The sequence below is a fragment of the Moschus berezovskii genome, chromosome 22, assembly GCF_049115385.1.
Source record: "Moschus berezovskii isolate FMDL1 chromosome 22, NW_MosBer_1.0, whole genome shotgun sequence".
NCBI lineage: Eukaryota > Metazoa > Chordata > Mammalia > Artiodactyla > Moschidae > Moschus > Moschus berezovskii.
Window position 1 is genome coordinate 47772652 of NC_142481.1, and position 25306 is coordinate 47797957.

Genomic DNA, 25306 nt, shown 5'->3' on the forward strand with positions numbered 1-25306 from the left:
CTTAAAAATAAAGGGATAGCTGACAAATGACTCCAACATGAAAGACTGAGCCCCCTGAAAACAGAGAAAAGAAACCTGAAACAGATAATGTACAAAGGAAAGATTTCCAAAGCTATCCTGTTAATATTCTTAGAAGGATAAGACAAAATATAATATTCAGAAAAAAAGGACAAGATACTATAAAAGAGAAAATTAAAAACAAGATAGCTAAAACACAAAAATCAGCAGAGGAGCTACATGCTAAATATCAAGGAAATTGCCCCAGAAAGCATTACATACAAAACGACAAAACAAAAAATAAGGGGAAAAGATAAAAACTTAGATAAAAATCAATTGAGTATACAAAACACAAGCAATGGTGAATGAGAATGTAAACATGCCATTTACCAGGTTACTTACATAGGTCCCTCTTTATAAATTTTCCTCTTTCTTACTCAATACTGTACACCTACCACATAAAAGACTATGAAACGATCACAACTTTTTAATGGAAATAAGAAATTTAAGCCCATAATGGACTACAATTTGGATAGTTTATGTTAATGGTCATAAAAGGATGTTAAAAAAGAAAAGTATCCTCTCTGGTCTGAGTGATTCTGCAGAACTTGCCTTTAATGTTCGGTAAGACTTCAAAGCCCAGTGATGTTGAAAGAAAGGAGGCTACTCCAGGCAGAGGAAATGGTGTGAGCAGAAAGGGGCAGAACCTCAAAAAGCTGAGAACACAGTAATTAAGCTGTATTGGCTGAAGCAGAAAGAATGTTTACCAGGAGATAACTGTAGGCAGAGAGGCTGCTACAGCTAATAGGGAACCACAAAGGGATTCTGTTATTTAGGAGCTGTGAAAATAAAGCTATAAAATCTGAATGGAATAAGCATTATCTCCAGGTTGGATGTCACTGTGGGGTAGGGAAAAGAGCACTGGACCATGGAGTCAAAGAACCTGAGATTATACAGGTCATTTCACCACTCTGGCCTCCAGCTTCCTCAGATGCAAAAGTGAGGTAAGAGATGACCTTTTCAAGTCTAAAATTCTGATGGGAAACCAGTGCAATTGCTCAAGCATCAGATTGGAAGGATCAGATGAACAGGGTGGTGACAACGGGAATAGGAAGGCAGACAGAGAATAAAACATTCAGACAAAAACCTTACAAAGAATATAATTAAGAAACATAGTTGATTCTATGGATTAATTGTGCTGGAAAAAGAAACACTGAAATTCAGAAGACTACCTGTAGACGATCAACATGAACTTTGACTCCTCCAACCATTCCTTTCTTAAAAGCTGCCAGCATATCTAATATGGGAGTGAATCGGCTACCTCTGAAAAATATAAACAGATAAAATGTGCATATTAACAACAGAATGAGAAATTAGTAATCTAGTACTACCGTCTATGGGGTCACACAGAGTCGGACACGACTGGAGTGACTTAGCAGCAGCAGCAGCCCTTTATATATGCAAATCATTATCATCCATGCTGAGATGGATATAAAAATGCAAGGAGGCCCTGCTTCCAAAGGGTTCACAGTGATAATGGCAGTGAGATGCATGCACCTCACTTCTTTCATCAACCTACCTTATGTTGTCTTCCCGGATGAGAACAAGGAAAAGTGGACGTCCATGCATTTTCCAGTATTGCTTAATAAACTGGAGTGCATTCTATTAAAACATAAGAATGAGGTAGGATGTAACGGCACAGTATCTTAAGTATCTGAGTTGATCAGGATGCTTAACCATTAGTGGCAAAAAGCCAACAAAACTTGATAATTTCACAATCAAACTTTGGATAAGATAGACTACTTAGGGGCAGAAACGTTCTAATAACACTCAGGTTAAGCTAGAAATCATTTTGACTTTAAACTTTGTTCTTACAAATAATCAGATCACTAGATCACAGATGTCTTAAGGTTGCCTTGTTTGCTTTTTTTTTTTCTGGAGGCCTAACAAATACAGTTCAAGAGTGGTCTCAGGGAAGGAAAATCAACCCAAGGTTATCATCCAGAAGATTATATTACAGTAGGTAGAAGACACTGGGCTGAATCTATACATACCATCAGAAACATGAATAGTTCTTTATTTGACTCAATTTCTATTATCATCATTATCATATCAAACACATACATAACATTTCATTATGTACCAGGCACTATTCTGAGGGTTCTGCATATATTAACACCTAATCCTCAGGACAGTCCTATTCAGTTACACAGATGAGAAAACAGGAACACAGAGAAGTTAACTAATTTGCCCAAGATCACACAGCTGGTAAACAGTGGAGTCAAGATTTTAACAAGTAAATCTGGCTCCAGACTTCATGCTCTGGGCCATGACTCTAAGCTTCTCTACTCTGCAAATGGAAAAGGGAATGAAGAAGATTTTAACTGACTGGATATTATGAGTTAGGTGAGGTTTTATTTGAAATTCTTCATAAAAAAATCATTTTGCTAACTCAAATTTGTTCAAAAAGAGATAAATTTACTGTTATATGAACATGGCTTCCAAAACAGTTCCCCCTCTGCTTTTACTATATATATATATATATCCTTTTACTATATATATATCCTTTTACTATATATATATATATATCCTTTTATTCCATTTGTAGAAGGTAGAGCAAATAAAGTCATACCACTTTATATAAAACAGAATACATCTATTATTCTAAGTCTGCAAGTAGTTTAACTCCCCAAAACTATGCAGATGTTGCTTAACTTTCATATTTGATACTGTGTTAATCCAGCAGCATAGGCCCAGGAGCACTTCATTTAACATATGATAGAATCAGTAGAAACAAAATCATCCCCTTCAATTAAAAGGCATTCTGAAGCTACCTTTATGTCATCTATCAGCAGTAAAACATCTTGAGACATGTAGAAATCACTAAGGTCAAAGATGATAGGGTAACAAACCACAGTCTTTCCTAGAATGCGATAAATCTGTAAGCGATAGTAAAAAAAAGTCATATATCCACACACACATATATACGAAACAGACGAAAGGCAAAGGTACAATACTACAGTCTTAATAAAAATTAAAACTGAAGTTTATTCTGAATAAGCAAATAATCTTATAAAATCTACATAATATCAAGAAATTTTAGTTTCTTCATTGAATCAGTATGCTGATAAAGTAGTCCACCTCTATTATAATGGAAAAAACCTGAGTAAATATTACTACAATCAGATATCTTACTATGCTTAGAAATAACACTGAGATGCGTATTTATTTTTAGAAGAGTTCATGATATCAAACAAAACTAATTATTTACTTGTAGAAAATAATAATGGAGGTAATTAGTGCAAGTATATGATGAAATGTGCAAACGGATGCACAGCAGGTCAAACATCATTCTAGTCTGTGGTATTACAATCTGAACACTGCTCTATAAGGAAATTTCATGAGCACCTTTGATGTACCAAGGCAGCCAATAGGTCTATCTGGCCTTCCGCAGAGTCCTAATTTTTCATTGATACCCAGATGGAAATAAGCCTGTAAGACACAAATATGTAAATCAGAGCCAGGCAAAAATTAATGCTTTTATTTTTTTTGTCCCACCTCGACTACTGCCCTGCTAATTTCTGATTTTTCCAAAGAGGCCAGGGAAACTTTATTCAATGGACTTGCAGGAAAACAAGACAGCCAGTGACATCAACTTAGATTCTGGGGCACTGGGAGATGTGAGAGTGAAACTTTTGAGATCCATTTAGCAATATTCTAAAATTCAGCACTGTTTTTATATTATCATGTCATGAATTTACAACTGGCATGGCTCTAACTGATTTACACAAGAACACAGACAAATGCTTCCTATGTGATAAAACTTTTCACTATTTAAAGTTTAAAAAATAAGGGCCATATAATTTCTACTAGATTTCCACCTTCAATTATTTCCTACCAACAAGAAAATGTCTTTATTGCTTTTTCTGATTATATGAATTTTATGAAAAATTTAATCCATATCCTACAAGGGAATGGTCCTGTTACTCTCACAATCCCTTAGGCAACAACTCTTTCACTTTGGTATGTGTTAAAAGGAGTATAATTTATTGTTTGATCCCTAAGAAACACTGGAAGTATAAAATATGGTTACAAAATTTTAACAGTACATACATAAATATATACCCATACACACACACACATACACACACATGTGCGTATATTTACATAAATGAGTTCATATACTATATAATCTGGTATTCCAGTTTTTTTAAATTAGTATTGTTCTTTTCTACAAAGTAAAAACAGACCTGGAAAGAACTAGATGTTACTCAGTGCCAGAGGATGAGTGCTTAATCCAATTAAGAGGTCTCCTTACCGTATTTTAAATTAATATGGATTCACCTGATGAAGGTAGCTCCCAATTTTTTGTTATTTCAAAACTAATTCAGTAACCACCTTTGGTCAGTGTTGTATTACTTCTGCAGGATAATTTCCCAGACTTGATAGAGTCAAAGAGAATATATATTCTCTTTCAAACATAATGCCAGGTTGGTCACCCTCCAGAAATAATGGACCAATTACATCTACTTTAACAGTGCACAGGCCATTTTTGTCACTCTCTTGGGTCACAATGATATTTCATTTTAGTTTTAAACAACTGTATTCAAATATTTTGTGGTTGACCATCTTCTTATATATTTAATAGCTATTTGTATGTTCTATACATTTTTCCTTTTATCAAATATTTTACTCAATTTGCTTATCTTCAATGTTATGAAATGTGAGAATGACAGCATATTAATTCAAACATCATTTCAGCATGTGGTATTTCAATCAAAAAAATTTTCTGCTAGGAAATTTCACAAGCACCTTTGATGTGCTGGTTGTTTATGCCACCTACAACTAAATTTATTTAAATGTGTCAATCACTTCCTTAATGGCATTCTGGCACTGACGTTACTCTAAGACTGGACTTTCCCTTAAAACTGTTGTAAAATGTTCTGTTTTTTCTTTTAGTAATTTTATATTTAATCATTAAAAATATTTAAATCTTTGATCTGTCTGGAATTTATTTTTGTACCTGAAGAGAGGCAGAAATCTAACCTAAATTTTCTTAAATGTAAAGTAAAATCAGCTGTCTTTACACAATCTACTGACTGTGATTTGAACTGATTCCCAGTATCAACCTCAACGTATACAAAATCAACGCTATCACCAGAGCTCTCTGTTCATTTTTTCATGATCCACACATATATGTCACAATTAGGCCTGTCTCTTCTCCTTCTGACTATTCCGAGAGAATAGCACCCCCTGAGTTGGCACTGTGCCAAGCATACAGATGGTGCTCAGAAAATACTTGATGGATGAATGAGAAAGCAAGTGAATGTCCTCTGGAGCCACATGTACTGTGCATATGAATTCTGGAATAGCAGTGGTTTTAGACAAAGCCAACTAGACAGAAATGTTCTCTATAAAGCATTTTATTGTATAGGCTGCACTATACACAGCACTGTACACATTGTGCACTATACACATTGAAACTGCAATGCACAGCACTAGACGGAGATGTCCTTCCTTTGTATTTACTGAGGTAGAAAGGAAATCTTTAAATACTACTTAATCACATTAAAAACAGTTTCTTTAACTTCCTGAGCCACAGAAGGTCTATGACAATTAGGTAATCAGATGCAGAATGCTCCCTGTATTACAGGATGCAGATAATACTGTCCCTATGTTATATACATTCACACCATTTAATGCACTGAAACATACAATAGGGACAAAACCACCCAGAAACACAGAAATACTTCATTCTCTCGGGTTGGCTAAAACTTCTGTTCAATTTTTCTGTAAGATGACCCTAGTAGCACTTAATTGTCCTTAACTTCATTCAAAACAATTGTTAGATTGCATTGTGACAGCTGTCATATCAGTGTGCATTAAAAAAAAAACAACTTAGCAAACTGGTCAATTTTTGTGTAGCCATTTTAATACTGAGGATGGAAAAAAAAAAAAAGCAACATTTTCAGCCATTATGCTTTATTATCGCAAGAAAAGTAAAAACACAACTGAAATGCAAGAAAATGTTTGTGCAGTGTATAGAGAAGGTGCTGTGATTGACTGAACATGTCAAAAGTGGTTTGTGAAGTTTCATGGTAGAGATTTTCACTGGATGATGTGCCATGGTTGGGCAGACCAGTTGAAGTTCATAGCAATCAAACTGAGACATCAACTGAGAACAGTGTTATACCACGCAGGAGAGAGCCAACATACTCAAAATATCTAAATCAAACACTGAAAATCATTTGCACCAGCTTGGTTATGTTAATCATTTTGATGTTTGGGTTCCATGTAAGTAAAGCAAAAGAAAAATCTTCTTGATTGTATTTCCACATGTGATTCTCAACTTGAATGTAACAAAAATGTTTTGTTTTTAAAACAAATTGTGACAGGCAATGAAAAGTTGATATAATTGTACAATAATGTGGAAGGGAAGAGACTGTGGGGCAAGCAAAATAAAACCACCACCAACCACACCAAAGGCCAGCCTTCATCCAAAGAAGGTCATGATGTGTATGTGGTGGGATTGGAAGGGAGTCCTCTATATGAGCTTCTTCAGGAAAACCAAATAACTAATTCCAACAAATACTGATCCCAGTAAGACAAAGTGAAAGCAGCACTTGACAAAAAGCATCCAGAATTAGAAATGCATAATCTTTCACAGGATAATGGAAGACTGCATGCTTTTTTGATGACCAGGTAAAAATTGCTACAGCTTGACTGGGAAGTTATGATTTGCTGTATCTGTGACATTGTACCTTCAGATTTCCATTTATTTTTGTCTTTAAAAATTCTGTTAATGGAAATAATTTCAATTCCCTGGAAGACTGTAAAAGTACCTGGAAAAGTTCTTTGCTCAAAAAGATAAAAAGTTTTGGGAAGACAGAATTATGAAGTTGCCTGAAAAATGGCAGAGGGTAGTAGAACAAAATGGTGACTGTGTTGTTCAATAAAGTTCTTGGTGAAAATAAAAAAATGGATCTTCTATTTTTACTTAAAAAAATCAAAGGAACTTTTTGGCCAACCCAATAAGTCTTCACTTTGTAACAGAATGCTTGCTACCACATCTGTGATTCCCCAGCACCTTGTACTAACATTTATCATAGTACTGATCAAAGTGGATTATCATTAACAATTTTTTTTCTGTCATCTCACAAGATCCAGAGGTCACTGACTGAGAACACGGGCAGGGTCATTTTGTCTACGTGCCCCTTACAGTGCTCTGCACAGAGTAGGTGTTGCTGATGAAGGAATAAAATGCCACAATCACGTCATCTGGAGCCATGTTGGTCTTTTAAATCTTGACTGCATGTTGTCTGGTAGAGTACAGACTCTACAGAAAGAGTTGATACAAATTAGGCCTGAAAAAACAGATTCAGGTTAATTTGCTTTGAAAGCATGTTTATCAAAGAATAATAACCTTTGTTACCATTCTCTGGAGCTTTCAGTGAGAGATCTTAAAAGTGTATCAGCAAATACAGCCTGTACCTGAATGAGGCACAGTGTTACAGCCTTGGATTTTCAGACCTTCCATGCTGCCTCCTCTCCTTACGTAGGGGATCCTTACTTTCCTCTTGGACTCATTTAGCCTCTTCTACCACGAAACCCAACTTTTCACCATTTACTTCTTAGTGTGATTTTGAAGTGTTACCTCCTCTAGGGTTCCTTGCATTTTCAGCAGTATCTCTTTAATTAGGGCAGAAAAACTCTAAATTTGTTAAGGACTTTTGAAAAGCTGGTGCTTGGGATTACCTCTGGTTTTGTGGCCAATGGGTAAGGTCCAGCTGGTCTGATTAGCAAAAACACCAGGGCCTTGCATTTTCCCTGCAATGTGCACCTCGCTTCTCTAAGCTTTTATTCTTTTTGTAAAGTCAAGGCTTTAATCAAAAACATTTACATAAACCAAACACTTCCACCAAACACCGTGGAAATTTTCCTGTATTGATTTTAACAATTACCAAATAAAGGCAGTGGTTTATTAAATAATTAGTGGAGATCAACAATTTCCTGTTCCTAATGAGCAGGAATATTTCTAAACTCAGGCACTCCTGGGTACATCTGTCGAGCAGTGCATGCAAAAGGCCTCAAAAGTCACCACTTTTAATTCAATCCAATAGGTATGTAACTGTATCAAAGATAAATTCAGTTGTCACTTTATAATTATATTGAGAACTAGCAAACCAAAGAAGACAGGAATCACTTCAGACTCCAAAGAGTAAGGTAAGAGAAAAAGGGGTGTTATTACCAACAATATTTAGGTGAGAACATTTCTTTAATAGTTAAAGGGAAAATCAGTTAAAAATAAAGGTTAATTTGACACACCACTACTAATGTTAAGGCTAATTTGTAACATGTTTCAGTGCCATTCTCCCAAATCAGGATGCTCGAGGCTGGTGTGCGGGGATGACCCAAAGGGAGGATAAGGGGAGGAGGGAGGTGGGAGGGGGGTTCAGGAAGGGGAACTCATGTACACCCAGGGCGGATTCATGTCAATGTATGGCAAAACCAACCAATATAATATTGTAAAATAATTAGCCTCCAATAAAAAAAAATAATAAAAAAGAAAAAAAAAATCCAACAGTTTTAATAAAAAAAAAAAAGGCTAATTTGTTACTTAATTGGTCAGTCCAGGTTAGTAACAACACTTTAGCAAGGAGTGGAAATTAACAAGACCTGTGAATATAATGCACACACACAATGCAACTGCTTTTTAGTAACAGTGTTTGATAAAGTGGGTCTTTCAATCAAAGACTTTTGGATCAATGACCTTATTTTAGAATTGGGTTTTAGCTATGCTTTTTAACTATAAACTAAACATCATGCTCTAGTACCTCCACAAAGGAGACAGTAAAGAAGCAGCACTTACTTTCACCAGCTCCTGCTGGGCCCAGATCTGAATGGGTTCCACCTGTTGAGGAGTTTGAGTCTGAATACCATATGTGTTGAGGAAAACTTGAAGGCTAGAAAACAAAAGGAAAAAAAGATATTGCATTTATTAAAAACAATGATGAAGGGGGAGGAGAAAAGGTGAGAGACTGTGCTAGCTGGGAACGTTTATTATCGTTTGTTAAATATCAGCAAATGTCATCTGCACTGAAATCCACAGGCCCTCTTTGGTGTGGGGGTGGTTTCTTCACAGAGCATCAGATGTGAGCTCTGGTGGCTGGCAGTGAGATAAGTACTAACTTGGGGGATGATCCCCATAATCTGTTTGCATTAATTTCTCAAAACTACATGCTTGGCAACACTGGCACAGGTCACAGACTTTAATATTTGCACCAACTAAAAATTGTTTTTAAATATGAAAAGAATGTTGTTCTGACACTTAAAGTGACATTAGTGACATCCTGGAAACCTTGTCAAAGGGTCTAGGAAACTAATTTCTACCACCATACACAATATTTTAAGCCTAAAGCAATCAACCCCCTTCCCTCTCTGTCAAAAGAACATACCACCCATCTTGATTTCATACCGTTGGCTTTCCGCTATGAGTGCTACATAAACAACCAAATCATTTTCCAGTGGACCCTGTAATACAGAATAAGAGGGGGGGAACATTTTAAAAGATCTGATCATCACTGACAATAACGAGAACCAAGGACAACATTAACCATCTCTAAGCAGTTCATTAAAATGATGGACACCAGCTGGCTCTAAGCAGTCTCCTCTCCTTCCTTGCTCTCCATTTCCTACTAATCAATTTGATGGTGTAGACAGAGTAATGGAATACCAAGGAATAGAAAGCCATAAATCTCACCACTGCCAGAGGGCCAGAGAGGCTAGACTTTCAGGGCTATTTTGAATGATGCATAAGAGTAGTTTAGGGACTGAGAGTCATTTTCCATCATTTAACTATGAAGGGAAGAGTAGGAACTAAAAATAAAAACCCAACTTACATATTCTCTAAAAAAAGTGACCATGAGTTAAAATTGTTCATTCGACATTTTCACCACAAAAAGTTTTTCCCTTTTTTTGTTAGCCAATTTTCCTTGGGCACTTTATGTATCAAAATAGCTTTATTCTAATATATAGCTTCTACAGTAGAGAATGAACTACCCAGTTGACTATATAATTAACACTGTGTTTGTTAAATATAAGCTGTTGGGCTTAATAGTTCTAATCAAACATAGTGTTGGACATTTACTATTCTTTTTTGTGTGGAAAAGAGTCACTGTAGCATATATTATGCACTGTTTAAATGAACCCAATTTTGAACTTGTATATAATTAAGAAGCACCAATAAACTACAGTATTAGGAGGCTCTGAAAATACTGATCGAACATAATTTCTTTATAGTAATGAATCCAACATTTCCAATAGTATGCTGTAAAATGTTTGATTTACCGTCAGTCAGCTCCTCTCTATGGTATTCAATATGCCACTAGAATTTATGTATGTTAGAATGCAAGAAACACCAGAATACATATATCAGCAGTAAATAACATACAGTAGAAGGATGGTTCTCAGAATCATCATGAAAATGCCATTTTAGGCAGTCCTCAATGTGATTTAAAAGAACAGATGAGAGAAAATATAATGGAACAACCCCACAAAAATAAATACACATTAAAAATGCTATAAATTCTATTTTTATTTGATAAAAACTTTAAAAGTTGATGTTACTCAAAAAGATGAGAAAAAGTAGTTATTCAGAGTCTCAAGATTTCTAACAAATGAAAACATTAAAATTTATTTTTCTTGGATGAAATTTATTCATCAAAAGGAGAAGTAAACTTACATTGGGCCATTATCTATAATCTTGAGGATAGTTAGAGTTTTTAAATAAAAACTCTAATACATCTATTAGAATACAGACATTATTCCAAATATAAAAAAGGTAGCTTGTAGATCCTAATTGGTGATTTGGTATCTTCTTTTCGAATCACAGGCCTGTTTAGGACAATGTTATTTCTATTTGCATGACAGAGCACTCAGATCTAAAATGCCTACTACAACATGTTGAATCAGAGTAAGCATCTGGTTAGGGGACTATTTGACGGTTGAAGAACACTTGTATTGTGAAAACAGCATTTAAGACCCTTCCAATTCACAAACCATTTACCATAATGAGCTTAGGTTTTTAACCCGAGCCCAAGTAGGACCCTTCACCCCATTTCTTTTCACATAAAGAATTTTGCATGGCCAGTCCCACCACCACAATTCTCTTCCTTTCAGTGACAAAGTTGGAACGACTTTTCTCTATATTTTCATAATTTTCTTCAAATCACCAAAATTGTTGTCTAAACCAATGAAGTCTCTCTGAAAACTTCCTAGTAGTAATTAACACATTCTATTTCTGAATGGTATTATTCTTCAAAATATTATAATACTTTCTGCTTTTAGGTTCACAAAGTATGTAAGAATACACACATACATATTCGAAGGGCTCCAAGGTGGCACAGAGGTAAAGAATCTATCTGCCACAGAGTAGGAAACAGCAACCCATTCCAGTATTCCTGCCTGGACAATTCTACGGACAGGAGAACCAGGCTACAGTCCATGGTGTCGCAAAGAGTCGGACACGAATGTGCAACTCAGCATGTACCCATACATACTCAGTGACTCCTCTCACATAGAATATACAATGTCCTATGCTTCTGAACTGTGGTGTTGGAGAAGACTCTTGAGAGTCCCGTGGACTGCAAGGAGACCCAACCAGTCCATTCTAAAGGAGATCAGTCCTGGGTGTTCATTAGAAGGACTGATGCTAAAGCTGAAGCTCCAGTACTTTGGCCACCTCATGCGAAGAGTTGACTCACTGGAAAAGACTCTGATGCTGGGAGGGATTGGGGGCAGGAGGAGAAGGGGACGGCAGAGAATGAGATGGCTGGATGGCATCACCGACTCAATGGCGGTGAGTTTGAGTGAACTCCGGGAGTTGATGATGAACAGGGAGGCCTGGCGTGCTGTGATTCATGGGGTTGCAAAGAATCGGACATGACTGATTGACTGAACTGAACTGAAAGTGATTGTTACTGTTGCCATGGTTACTTTTCAATCCTGAATGTTGCTACAGAAATGAAAAGAGATGGGACTTCCTAGTGGTCCAGCGGTTGAGAATCTGCCTTCCAATGCAGGAGATGTGGGTTTGATCCCTGGTTAGGATCTATTAATAAGATCCTTCATGGTACAGAGCAACAAAGCCCAAGCAAGCCACAGTTAGTGAGCCTGAGTAACTAAGACCTGATGCAGCCAAAAAAAAAATTAAAATAATTATTAAAAAAATGAAAAGAGAAGATTAAGGTATTTTATCAATTACTTTAATGATTAAGGTATTTTATAAGGGAAGGCTTACAGGATTTTGGTGACAAAATCGGTGCAAATTAGACTATCTCACCCTCTTCCACCACCATCTCCGACATGCATACACACAGACACTGTTTAAACTCTCCACTGAATTCCTATTGTTCACAGAATAAGAACCAAACTGCTTACAACAGCCTACAAGTCCTTACATAATCTAGCTCCAGCCTACTACTTTCTCATTCTCTTCTCTTCTTCACCACATTTTGGCTACATTGGGGTTTCTCTGTCCCTTGAACATGCCAACTATGTTCCTATCACAGGGCCTCTGCTCTTGTTGCACTTTTGCTTGGAATGCTTTTCCTTTAGATTGTTGCATGAGGTCCTCTTGTTATGCAGGCAGGTCTCAACTATCATCCCTCCTTAGAAAGGCCTTCATGTTCTACCACGGCAGCCCTGCTCTATTACTTTAGCTTATTTGTCTGCTTAACAGTACTTGTCATTTCTAGAAATTACTTGATTTTATTTACTTATATATTCACTGTTATTCATCCCTACCAGAAAACAACTCCCTGACGACAGGCAACTTGATCTATCCTGTCTATCACTATGGTCCCAATGCCAAGAAAAATGCCTGCCACACAGTAGGTGCTTACTATCTGATTAATGACTGCCCAGGCAAGTTTCTCTATGTTCTTCTGTGTTTATGTAAAATAAAAAAATGAGAATAATGGTATGTAGGAGGCCTAACACAAAGGCAGAGGATCAAACAAAAGAGGGCCAGTAGAAATATTTACAAACTTTGATCTGCTAAACGAATGATATTTATACTATTATTTGCTGTGTGACTATATCAATTAACCTTGCTAAGCCTCAGTTTCCTCACTGGTAAACTGGGATAATAAAAGTATCTACTTTATAGGGTTTCGAGGATAACACATAACATACATAAGCATTTAACTGTATTGGACATATGCTCTTTTTTCTCAATATAATACACATACTTTATTTTTTTATTGAAGTGCACAACAATTTAAATAATGCATAACATTATTTAAATTATAGTTATACAATATAGTGATTTATAATTTTTAATGGTTATATTCCATTTATAGTTATTATAAAATATTTGGCATATACTCTAAAGTGTTTAAAAAACATTAGCCCTTTTATCAATCCAGTAACATGACCACAATCCTGGATCACTGCTACAGGCTTTCTGGACTTTCTGCTTCACATTTGCTTCTGCCTATCTTTTGTACTTTATGGTCAGATTAATTTTCTTACATCAGTGATTTTCACAACGGAAGTGGTCAAAAAATATTTGTTGAGTGAAAAAGAACAGGGAAGGAAGGGTGGGTGAGTAACAGATTTTTATGTCATGTTTAGGATATCACTTTATACTCCAAAACCAGTATTTCCCAAATAAAGCCCCAACTTCCTGATGATCTTCACAACTTCACTGCTCCCTGCAGTTCCCTGCTTGTGTCCCCTCTGTTTGCTTTAGAACACTCCATTAAACAAACAAACGTCATGTTCATCTCAAGTTTCTGTCCACCGTCCTACCTTTGGACTGTTCCTTTCTGCTTATCCAGTTTCTGACTCACTCTTTCAACCTGGTCTCCTCCATAAAGTCCCACAAACATCAGGGTGCTAAGACTACAGTCTATCACAAACAGCAGATGATGTCTGTAGGAGTCACCTGTCTTCTCTCTGCAGGGCTTTCTGCAAGCTTATGAGTGGTCTGTATTACTACAGAGTGCACCTTTGAGGAACCCCTCATGCTCTTTTCTCACTTAGCATGTACCCAGCACCTTATACCTAAAGAAGGCAGTTGGCACTTATTTGGTAATCTGGAAGAATATTTTTAAAAATAAATATTGTTACATTTTTATTAACAATACAAAAATCTTCCCTTCAGCATAAAAAGAAACATTTGCAAATTTAAACAGGATATTTCTAACTCAGGGAAAGAAGCCTAACTAAATGCACACATGTTTTTAATAAGCAATTAAGGAATGTATGGGCTTTCCTGGTGGCTGGGAGGTAAAGAATCTGCCTACCAAAGCAGGAGATGTGGATTTGATCCCTGGGTAGGGAAGATCTCACTGGAAAAGGAAATGGCAACCCACTCCAGTATTCTTGCCCACATAACATAAAATTTACTATCTTTATCAGTTTTAAGTATACAGTAGAAGAGAAATTTTTATAGCATAGCTTTCCCATGAGCTGGGCACTACCTATCTTGCTCAAAATTTTAAACCATGGTAATTAAAACATGCATGTACATCTGTCTAGATTCTAGTTTTCAAATTACGCAAATCAGGTCAAAGTAACAAGGCTAGATTTTCAGCTAGGAGTTATAAATAAAATTGTAAAATACAACTTTCAAAGGGTATATAGAGAAACTTAAATGTGAATGTACCCTAATGGTTTCCCTTCCCCTCTTCTTTTTCAAATTTAATCTTAATAATTAATTAATATGATTCAATTATTTGGATCATAGAAAAAGCAAGAGAATTCCAGAAAAACATCTACTACTGCTTCATTGCAATACTTTGGCCACCTCATGCGACGAGTTGACTCACTGGAAAAGACTGATGCTGGGAAAGGTTGGGGGCGGGAGGAGACGGGGACGACTGAGAATGAGATGGCTAGATGGCATCACCGACTCTGTGGACATGAGTGAGTGAACTCCGGGAGTTGGTGATGGACAGGGAGGCCTGGCATGCTGTGATTCATGGGGTCGCAAAGAGTCGGACACGACTGAGCGACTGAATTGAACTGAACTGCTTCATTGACTTTACTAAAGCCTTTGACCATGTGGATCACAACAAACTGTGAAAAATTCTTACAGACATGGGAATACCAGACCACTTCACCTGTCTCCTGAGAAAGCTGTACGCAGGTCAAGAAGCAACAGTTAGAACTGGACATGGAACAATGACTGGTTCCAAACTGGGAAAGGAGTATGTCAAGGTTGTATATTGTCACCTGACTTATTTAACTTATATGCAGAATACATCATGCGAGATGCTGGCCTGGATGAAGCACAAGCTAGAATCAAGATTGCCAGGAGAAATATCAATAACCTCAGATATGCAGATGACACCACCCTTATGGTAGAAAGCGAAAAACTAAAGAACCTCTTGCAGAAATTAAAAGGGGGAGTGAAATAGTTGGCTTAAAACTCAACATTCAACATTTCTCCTGACAATCTCATTTCCAGCTTGTGCTGCATCCAGCCCAGCATTTCGCATGATGTACTCTGCATATAAGTTGAATAAGCAGTGTGACAGTATACAGATTGGACTACTCCTTACCCAATTTGGAAACAGTCTGTTGTTCCATATTCAGTTCTAACTTGTTTCTTGACATGCACACAGGTTTCTCAGGAGGCAGGTATCAGTTCAGTTCAGTTCAGTTCAGTCGCTCAGTCGTGTCTGACTCTTCGTGACCCCATGAATTGCAGCACTCCAGGCTTCCCTGTCTATCACCAACTCCCGGAGTTCACTCAAACTCATGTCCATTGAGTCAGTGATGCCATCCAGCCATCTCATTCCTGTCATCCCCTTCTCCTCCCGCCCCCAATCCTTCCCAGCATCAGAGTCTTTTCCAGAGTCAACTCGTCGCATGAGGTGGCCAAAGTATCAGAGTTTCAGCTTTAGCATCAGTCCTTCCAATGAACACCCAGGACTGATCTCCTTTAGAATGACTGGTTGGATCTCCTTGCAGTCCAAGGGACTCTCAAGAGTCTCGTCCAACACCACAGTTCAAAAGCATCAATTCTGGTGGTCTGGTATTCCCATGCCTTTAAGAATTTTCCTGTTTGTTGTGACCCACACAGCCAAAGGCTTTAGCGTAGTCAATGAAGCAGAAGTAGATGTGTTTTTGGAATTCCCCTGCTTTTCCTATGATCCAGCGGATACTGGCAATTTGATCTCTTGTTCTTCTGACTTTTCTAAATCCAGCTGTACATCTGGAAGTTCTTGGTTCATGTACTGTTGAAACTTAGCTTGGAGGACTTTGAGCATTACCTTGCTATCCTGTGAAGTGAGGGCAACTGTACCATAGTTTGAACATTCTTTGGCATTGCCCTTCTATGGGATTGGAATGAAAACTGACCTTTTCTAGTCCTGTGGTCATTGCTGAGTTTTTCAACTTTGCTGGCATATTGAGTGCAGCACTTTAACAGCATCATATTTTAGGATTTGAAATAGCTCTGCTGGAAGGGATTAGATCTGATAGACAGAGTGCCTGAAGAACTATGGACAGAGGTTTGTTACCTTGTATAGGAGGCAGTGATCAAAACCATCCCCAAGAAAAAGAAAAGCAATAAGACAAAATGGTTGTCTGAGGAGGCCTTACAAATGGCTGAAAAAAGAAGAAAAGTGAAAGGCAAAGGAGAAAAGATATACCCATTTGAATGCAGAGTTCCAAAGAATAACAAGGAGAAATTAGAAAGCCTTCCTAAGAACAACGCCAGAGAAGGCAATGGCAAGCCACTCCAGTACTCTTGCCTAGAAAATCGCATGGACAGAGGAGCCTGGTGCACTGCAGTCCATGGGGTTGCTACTAGTTGGACACGACTGAGCGACTTCACTTTCACTTTTCACTTTCACACATTGGAGAAGGAAATGGCAACCCACTCCAGTGTTCTTGCCTGGAGAATCCCAGGGACGGCAGAGCCTGGTCGGCTGCCATTTATGGGGTCACACAGAGTCAGACACGACTGAAGCGACTTAGCAGCAGCAGCAGCAGCAAGAACAATGCAAAGACATAAAGGAAAACAATAGAATGTGAAAGACTAGAGATCTCTTCAAGTAAATTAGAGATACCAAGGGAACATTTCATGCAAAGATGGGCACAATAAAACACAGAAATGTCATGGACCTAACAGAAGCAGAAGAGATTAAGAAGTGGTAAGAATACACAGAAGAACTGTACAAAAAATATCTTAATGATCTGGATAACCGTGATGTTGTGATCACTCACTTAGAGCCAGACATCCTGGAGTGTGAAGTCAAGTGGGCCTTAGGAAGCATTACTATGAACAAGGAGCAGAGGCATGAGCAAAACCCTTTGTGTTCCACCAAGAGTCACTGTACATTGTCTTGAAATCAGGTTTGAAGAAAACTAAACTCCAAGTGGTATGGACAAAACACATATTTTCTTATCTCTTTTTCGATAAATTTATTTCTTAAATTCTTGGCAATTAAATTTCTTCTATTAAATAATGTATACAGTATGTAAAAAACATAACTCTTATTTTTGCAACATTGTATTAAGCCCTGGTCTAAGCAGCTTTATTTTTAACATGCTCTAGAAAAGACTCTGATGCTGGGAAAGGTTGGGGGCGGGAGGAGAAGGGGACGACAGAGAATGAGATGGCTGGATGGCATCACCGACTCTGTGGACATGAGTTTGAGTGAACTCCAGGAGTTGGTGATGGACAGGGAGGCCTGGTGTGCTGTGATTCATGGGGTCGCAGAGAGTCGGACACGACTGAGCGACTGAACTGACTGACTGACTGACTGATGCTGCATAAAACAATATACTGTGGCTGGCTGGAATGGATCTTTTACTGAAAGAAGAGCATAGGAGGAGGGAGAGAAGAAAAGAATAAAAGAAGCCAACAAAAAAACAGGTCACACCCTACACAAGCTGGTTGTGCCTCAAGGGCAATGCATTTGAAACATTCTCTGCCTCTGCTGCTGGGGCCTTATAGAAACTTATTTATGCTCATTAGCCTTCATCAGTAGGTCCTGCCAACATCCAGCATTGTTTCATTACACTCATTTTTCAGCAAAACCTCATTAGCTGAAGTAACCAGGCAGATGCTTTATATTAATACATCTCAATTTCAACTGGAGACACCATAGTCACAGTACTTTTTCAACAAGAGCCAAAAAACAGGCTACAGCAGTTTGAACACAGGCACATCCTGACTCCCACACCCTAGCATCTTGTTCTGACATTTTCAACCAAGCCAAAGTAGTTACACGGAGAAAATTAACGGGGAAGCAGAGGAAAGGCAAGTGGAAATACCTGACAAATAACAACAATGAGCATAGTTAAAAAGCTAAACCTGGCTTAAGAGTGAAGCTGACCAGGGATAAAATGGCCCTTAAGGACCCTGTATTTATATACTGAATTAGTGATTATACTAGCTTTTAAGAGGAAAACAAATGAATATTAAAAAGTATTCCCAGACCTCAGACATATATATAGTTTCAAATGTCTGAATGAATAAATCAGGCAATGTTTTTGGAAAGCAGTCCTTTCAGTGACTGCAATTATCTTGGAAGAGAACAGTAATCATCACTTTGTCACAACAAATTGATTTGTAAAACCGTTTTCACTCCTGTCTAAGCACATGCTGTAACTGGATGCTTCTGTATTTTTATTTTAAAGAAATGACCGTGCTAAAGGTCTTATCTATTTCCTGGAAATAATGATAAAATGACTATATGGACCCAGGTGGAGAAACACTGACTCGTGGTGTTCACATACTAGAGAACTGCCAAGTGCACAACTCCAAGTATGAGTAGAAATGAACAGACAGGCCACATGGACCTTCAGCACAATGTGAAAGCCACCTAAGAAGAGAGGCTTTGAAGGGTAAAAAGTACAGAAACCTGTGCTACTTTCTCTTTCAGCAGTAGATGCTCTTCCCAAGGACAAAAAGACTTGGCTAATTAAACAGAGAAAGGAGAAACTGTGATAAGTTTTATAGCTGTTGGATTAGTGATCAAACAGTTACACAGAGGAATCCAGCAAGCTCTAGAATCCCATGAGCTTTTAACTGTATAGAGCCATCTTCACTGGTTGAGGCCAGATTATTTCTAGAGTGGATTCTCAGTGAGGACCTGACTGCAGAGGACACATGCTACCGTTGCTCTCAGCAGAGTAAATCTAAATGTCCTCCATATTGATGAGATCACAACTCAACAAGTCTGTGTACTAGAAATTCTCCTGCCTTAGATGGTTTATTTACCTGTTCACTCATCCAGGCATCATGGTAGGCACCAGGGATAGCAGAAAGACTGATTCAATGTTATTCCTATTCTTTAGGAACTCACCATATAACAGACAAGGCAAACCATATATGGAGTTGAGTAGAACAGTAAATACAGTGCTATTAACCAGTGCTTTGAAGGCAAGGGAGGGAGTAGCTAATTTAGTCTCAGAGAATGGAGGAGGACTTTATAGAAAAAGGTATCTGAGCTATAAGAATAAAATGGATAAATGTGAAGGGTGATACAATATAGTAACTGGAGATAGGCCTACTTTAGATTGATGGTCAGAAAATAATTCACCTGGAAGATGTCATTAAATCTGAGACTGGATTCAACAGCAAAAAGGAACAAGATCTAGTAACAAATACTCAGGCAGAATGAATAGCAAAGGCCCTGAGAAGAAAAGACTTGAAGTGTTTGAGGAACTAAAAGGAAACTAGGGTATTTGGAGCACAACAGGCAACCCAGAGGGTGGAGTTAAGGCCCAAAAGGGCCTTCTAAGGCAACAAGGGATTTGGCTTTCATCTAAGTAGAATGAAAAGCCACTAAAAGAGTTTCAAACAACAAAAAGACTCAATGTAATTTACATTTTTAGAACAACAGTAATAAATACATATATAGTGCCTACCGTAGGTCAGCTTCTGCCCAAGCATTTTATCTATATTAACTTACATTATAATGGCTACTATATAGACATGGTTTGCAGAAGGGAGAGTGGGCACAAGGAGATTCATGGAGGGCTGCAGTTGATAGATCAGAGTGGTTGGAATGAAGAAGGAGCAAGTGAAAAGATTTCAGGAATATTTAGGACATAGAATTGACAGGACTGGGGCTGGGAGGGGGAGAAGTAGTGACATAGATAGGTACTGAGCAATCAAAAATTACTTCTAAGCTTTCACAAAGTTCAAAGAAGGGAGTGTTCAATGGTGTTGAATGTCTGAGGACAATGAGGCTAAACTCTGAAAAGAGATCAATGGATTTTTCAATTAGGAGGTTATGAGTAACCTTCTGCATGTGATTTTAGTAGATCAGTGGTATAAGCAGTCAGGCTGCATATAGGTAGTGATCGGAAGCTGAAGAAATGGAGATCATACAAATATTTTTCTAAGATTTTTGAAAGAAAGAAAGAAGTGAACATGACAGAGGGGCACAATTGAGGATTTTTTTTTTTTTTTTTTTAAGGTCAGGGATAATTAAACATCTCTATAGTTGGGTGAGTTAATACCTGCAATTCAAAAGAAAAGATCTATTCATTACTAAAGGCATCTCAACATTATTAGAATACATCAGTCTAGCTTCTTCTTATTGAAGTATAGCTGAATTACAATATTATATTAGTTTCAAGTTTACAACACAGTGATTCAAAATTTTTATAGATGATACTGCATTTAAAGTTATAAAATATTGGCTATATTCCCTGTGAAGTACAATATATCCTAATAGTTATTTATTTTATACATAGTAGTTTGTATCTCTTAATGCCCTATCTTCATTAGCCTAGTTTTAATCTTTATTATCACAGACACTCCTGAGAACTTAAAAGTCTTTCTCCTACTTTTAACAATTTTTACGCAGTTGTAAGGAAGGGCTCATGCTTGGCTACACATAATGATTTCTTCATTGCCACCTTTAACTCATATATTTAGGCTAATTTTATTAGTTTCTTCAGTTTCTGATTAATGATAGAGGAGTCATAATCAGTGTTCAGTTGTCTGGCCTTGCCACAGTGTTCCTTTCGCTCTCCAAACCACAGGCTCCCAAATGAAAGATGTTTTAAATAAGACTGAGGAAATAATAAAATGCTCACAAAAATAATTAAGAACAACTAAATCTGAAGATTTTTTCATGAAAATTCATAAAATTTATCAAATTATATGAAATTTATATGCTTTATATGAATATTGCCTTCTTGTAAGCCACTCAAAGTGACTTTCAAAAGATATATTTCCTAGGCATTATATTCTGACATCTCTAATTTAATAGTCTTAAGAAGTATGGGATGCAACAGGATAATGTAATCTGAGAAAATGCAACAGGCACTTAAGTTTTATTTATGCCAAATCAAAACCATCAATATAGGGCTAATTTTTAAAGCAGAACTTTCTTACATATTTTTTAAAAAGCACTTGTCCAAATTAAAACACTGACTTGCATATGTATAGGGGCAGTCTTAATAAAAAAACATACAAAGAGATAAAAGGAATTTAACAGGTCAAATACTCAAAATTTAATTTTTTAAAAAATTGAATATAATCTAAAACATATATTCAAATGGCTCCTTACTTAATGAAGCTAATCCTTCCTTTACATTCTTTCCAACTCTTCACAAATTCAAATCTTAACTTCTGCAAAACAGCCTAACAATAATGTTTAATCAGCAGACATTATAAAAGTTCATATAAGAAGTATTTTAATATATAATAAGCATTAATAAGGTCAAACTCTGAGTACTAAAAAACCAAAAATAAATGAAAAACTTTCCAACATAGGCAAAAACAAAGGGATGACAGAAAGTAAACATGGTTTCACATTCCTACTGGTTAATAAGTGATTAACTGTTGGCCTAGCTATAGAAGCACTATGCTACTTATTGTGTGGAAGATGCAATAGTAAAAGACTATCTCTCTTAGTCATAATTAGGGACAATGAAGACATAGGAAAACAACATTAATAAGTCCCACTGACAAGGATTCTATATTTAAACAAACTTTAGTCAAGCTTCTGAACCTCCTCGTAGGCTCATCAGTGAGCTATCTTACAAAACTCAGTTTCAGCAAGAATCCTAAGTCAATTTAACTAGAACCCTCACCATCAATATCTGTTTACCTTCTGTATCTGTTCATATTTCTCATCTGTTTCCATCCCCCGAGTGATATCTGATCACCCTGGACTGTCTTAAGCAAAGAATCTTGTTGGCTGCTGGATTGGTTTAAACAGAATCCCCCTCACCTGTGATATTTCCTCTGAGTAATTTTCCATCCACTGACCCCTACCCTGCTCCTTGGCTATAAATTCCCTTTAGCCCATGCTGTATTTGGAATTGAATCCAATCTCTGTCCCCACTGTAAAATCATACAGCAGTGGTCTCTATACCTATTGTGATGGTCCTGAATAGTCTGCCTATCATTTTTAGTGTCACTGAATAGTATTTTCTCTAATTTTGTTGTTGTTGTTTAGTTGCTAAGTTGTGTTCTACTCTTTGCGACCCTGTACACTGTAGCCTGCCCAGCTCCTCTGTCCATGGGATTTCCCAGACAAGAATATCAGAGTGGGTTGCCATTTCCTTTTCCAGGAAATCTTCCTGAGCCAGGGATCAAACCCATGTCTCCTGCATTGGCAGTCAGGTTCTTTATCGCTGAGCCATCAGGGAAGCCCATTTTCTTTATTTTTTTTTATTTATTTTTTTTATTAAGAATCTGTCTTTATTTTGTCAATTTCTTAAGTACAATTAATGAAATGATACTGATTGTTAACAGATACAAAGTATGATCTAGTTCTACAGTTAAACATTATTGGAAAGTAGAATGCATTTTGGGATCATTGCATATACTGCTTTATTATATAAGAAATATGAAATATGGAGTCTGACATTGTTCAAGTAAAAAATTCAGTGCTGATATTTAATAGCTATAGACATTAATGTACTTAACCTTCTTGAATTCTGTATTTCTTTTTTTTTTTCCAATTTTATTTATTTTTTTCAAGTTGAACAGACTAAATTTCTTTAAACAAACTTACTTATACTCCAGAGTCCTTTAAAAACTTAATAGCATTTATACATTGAAGGTATTTGATTTTCTTGTAACTAGCACTTCAAATGCAACAAGCATTTGAAGCAACAAGCATTTGACCCAACAAGTAAAACTTTCTACAGTTCATAACTTTTATAAATAAAATAAATTAAATGTACAGTGAATAAGTTCTCTGAAATATTTCAATATTTCTGCAGGTTTAGTAACATCGTAAAATACATTTCAACTAAAATTCACAAATTTAAAAACCTGTTAGGCATTTTTAGGCGTTTTAAGATGGAAATGAAGACCAATGTTACATCGTAATATGCCAATTACAAATAGTACTTCAAATAGCAAATACTACAGTTTGTCCCAAACTTTAAAAACTATTCATGAACTCAACACTGAACTATTGATGGCTATGAGAATTGTTTCCTAGCCTTTTTGAAAATTTCAACCCATTTACGTTTAAGGTAATTATTGATAAGTACGATCCCATAGCCATTTTCTTTATTGCTTTGGGTTCAAGTTTATACACTCTTTCTGTGTATCGTGTCTATAGAAGATCCTTTAGCATTTGTTGGAGAGCTGGTTTGGTGATGCTGAATTCCCTCAGCTTTTGCTTGTCTGTAAAGCTTTTGATTTCTCCTTCATATTTGAATGAGATCCTTGCTGGGTATAGTAATCTGGGCTGTAGGGTATTTTCTTTCATCACTTTAAGTATGTCTTGCCACTCCCTTCTGGCCTGAAGAGTTTCTGTTGAAAGATCAGCTGTTATCCTTATGGGAATCCCCTTATGTGTTATTTGCTGCTTTTCCCTTGCTGCTTTTAATATTTGTTCTTTGTGTTTGATCTTTGTTAATTTGATTAATATGTGTCTTGGAGTATTTCGCCTTGGGTTTATCCTGTTGGGGACTCTCTGGGTTTCTTGGACTTGGGTGATTATTTCTTTCCCCATTTTAGGGAAGTTTTCAACTATTATCTCCTCAAGTATTCTCTCATGGTCTTTCTTTTTGTCTTCTTCTTCTGGGACTCCTATGATTCGAATGTTGGAGCATTTAACATTGTCCCAGAGGTCTCTAATATTGTCCTCATTTCTTTTAATTCGTTTTTCTTTTTTCCTCTCTGTTTCATTTATTTCTACAATTCTATCTTCTAGTTCGCTTATCCTGTCTTCTGCCTCTGTTATTCTACTGTTTGTTCCCTCCAGAGTGTTTCTGATCTCATCTATTGCATTATTCATTGTATATTGACTCTTTTTTATTTCTTCTAAGTCCTTATTAAATCTTTCTTCCATCTTCTCAATCCTTTTCTCCAGGTTATTTATCTGTAACTCCATTTTGCTTTCAAGATTTTGAATCATTTTCACCATCAAAATTTGAAATTCTTTATCAGGTAAATTCCCTATATCTTCTTCTTTTGTTTGTGTTGGTGGGCAATTATCTTGTTCCTTTAATTGCTGCGTATTTCTCTGCCTCTTCATCTTGCTTATATTGCTTTGCTTGGGGTGGCCTTTCCCTCTTCTTGCAGTTTGTGGAGTTCTCTTTATTACGTAGTTTCTTCGCTGTGTGCGGGGTTGGATGGGTGACTTGTCCGGGTTCCCTGGTTAGGGAAGCATGTGTCGGTGTTCTGGTGGGTGGAGCTGGATTTCTTCTCTCTCCTTTAGAAGACAATGGGCTGCTTTTCTGGGAGCCTGATGTCCTCTGCCAGTATTCAGAAGTTGTTTTGTGGACTTTACTCTGCGTTCAAATGTTCTTTTGATGAATTTGTGGGGGAGAAAGTGGTCTTGCCATCTTATCCCTCCGCCATCTTGTTCCTTCCTCCCCAGAACACTAGATTCTTATATTCCACTTGGTCGTGGAGTATCTCTTCCCAGCTGCTCCAGCAAGGTGCAGCCGCTGTACCTTACCTTGGACGAGGGGTGTCTCCTCAAGGCCGTGCCTCCTGCTTTGAATGTAGATCAGCTCCTCTCGGCCCTCCGGTGCCCAAGCAGCCACCGCCTCCTGAACGTGGTACAGCTCCTCTCGGCCACTGCCCTAACCCTGGGCGTGGGGTGGCTCATCTCAGCCACGATTCTGCACGTGGTCGGTTGCGCCAGAGCTGCCCATTTTCTTTAATACCATGCAGTAAATGTGCACTTTCACCATGGTATACATGGCTCACCAGCCCACACTTCAGGACATCTGAATTCCATCCTTGAATATATACCTGTGTGACCTTGGACTGTCACTTTTTGAATCTCAGTTTCCTGCCCTATTTTGAGGGAATAAAACAAGATGCTCTTGATAATCTTAATGTTCTCTTAATATA

The 25306-nt window shown here is 37.2% G+C and overlaps 1 protein-coding gene across 6 annotated transcripts in view; it reads right to left on the reverse strand.

Annotated features, from left to right (window-relative positions):
* The window catches only part of PHKB (phosphorylase kinase regulatory subunit beta), a 233431-nt gene that overhangs the window by 46540 nt on the left and 161585 nt on the right, over positions 1–25306 (reverse strand). For all 6 annotated transcript variants that reach the window (XM_055412843.2, XM_055412842.2, XM_055412844.2 and 3 more), the window contains 6 exons: positions 9473–9528; positions 8867–8960; positions 3406–3489; positions 2832–2936; positions 1577–1659; positions 1230–1320 (listed from right to left, as the gene is read on the reverse strand). In XM_055412843.2, the coding sequence (XP_055268818.2) occupies positions 1230–1320; positions 1577–1659; positions 2832–2936; positions 3406–3489; positions 8867–8960; positions 9473–9528 (513 nt within the window). The remainder of the gene's footprint in view (positions 1–1229; positions 1321–1576; positions 1660–2831; positions 2937–3405; positions 3490–8866; positions 8961–9472; positions 9529–25306) is intronic.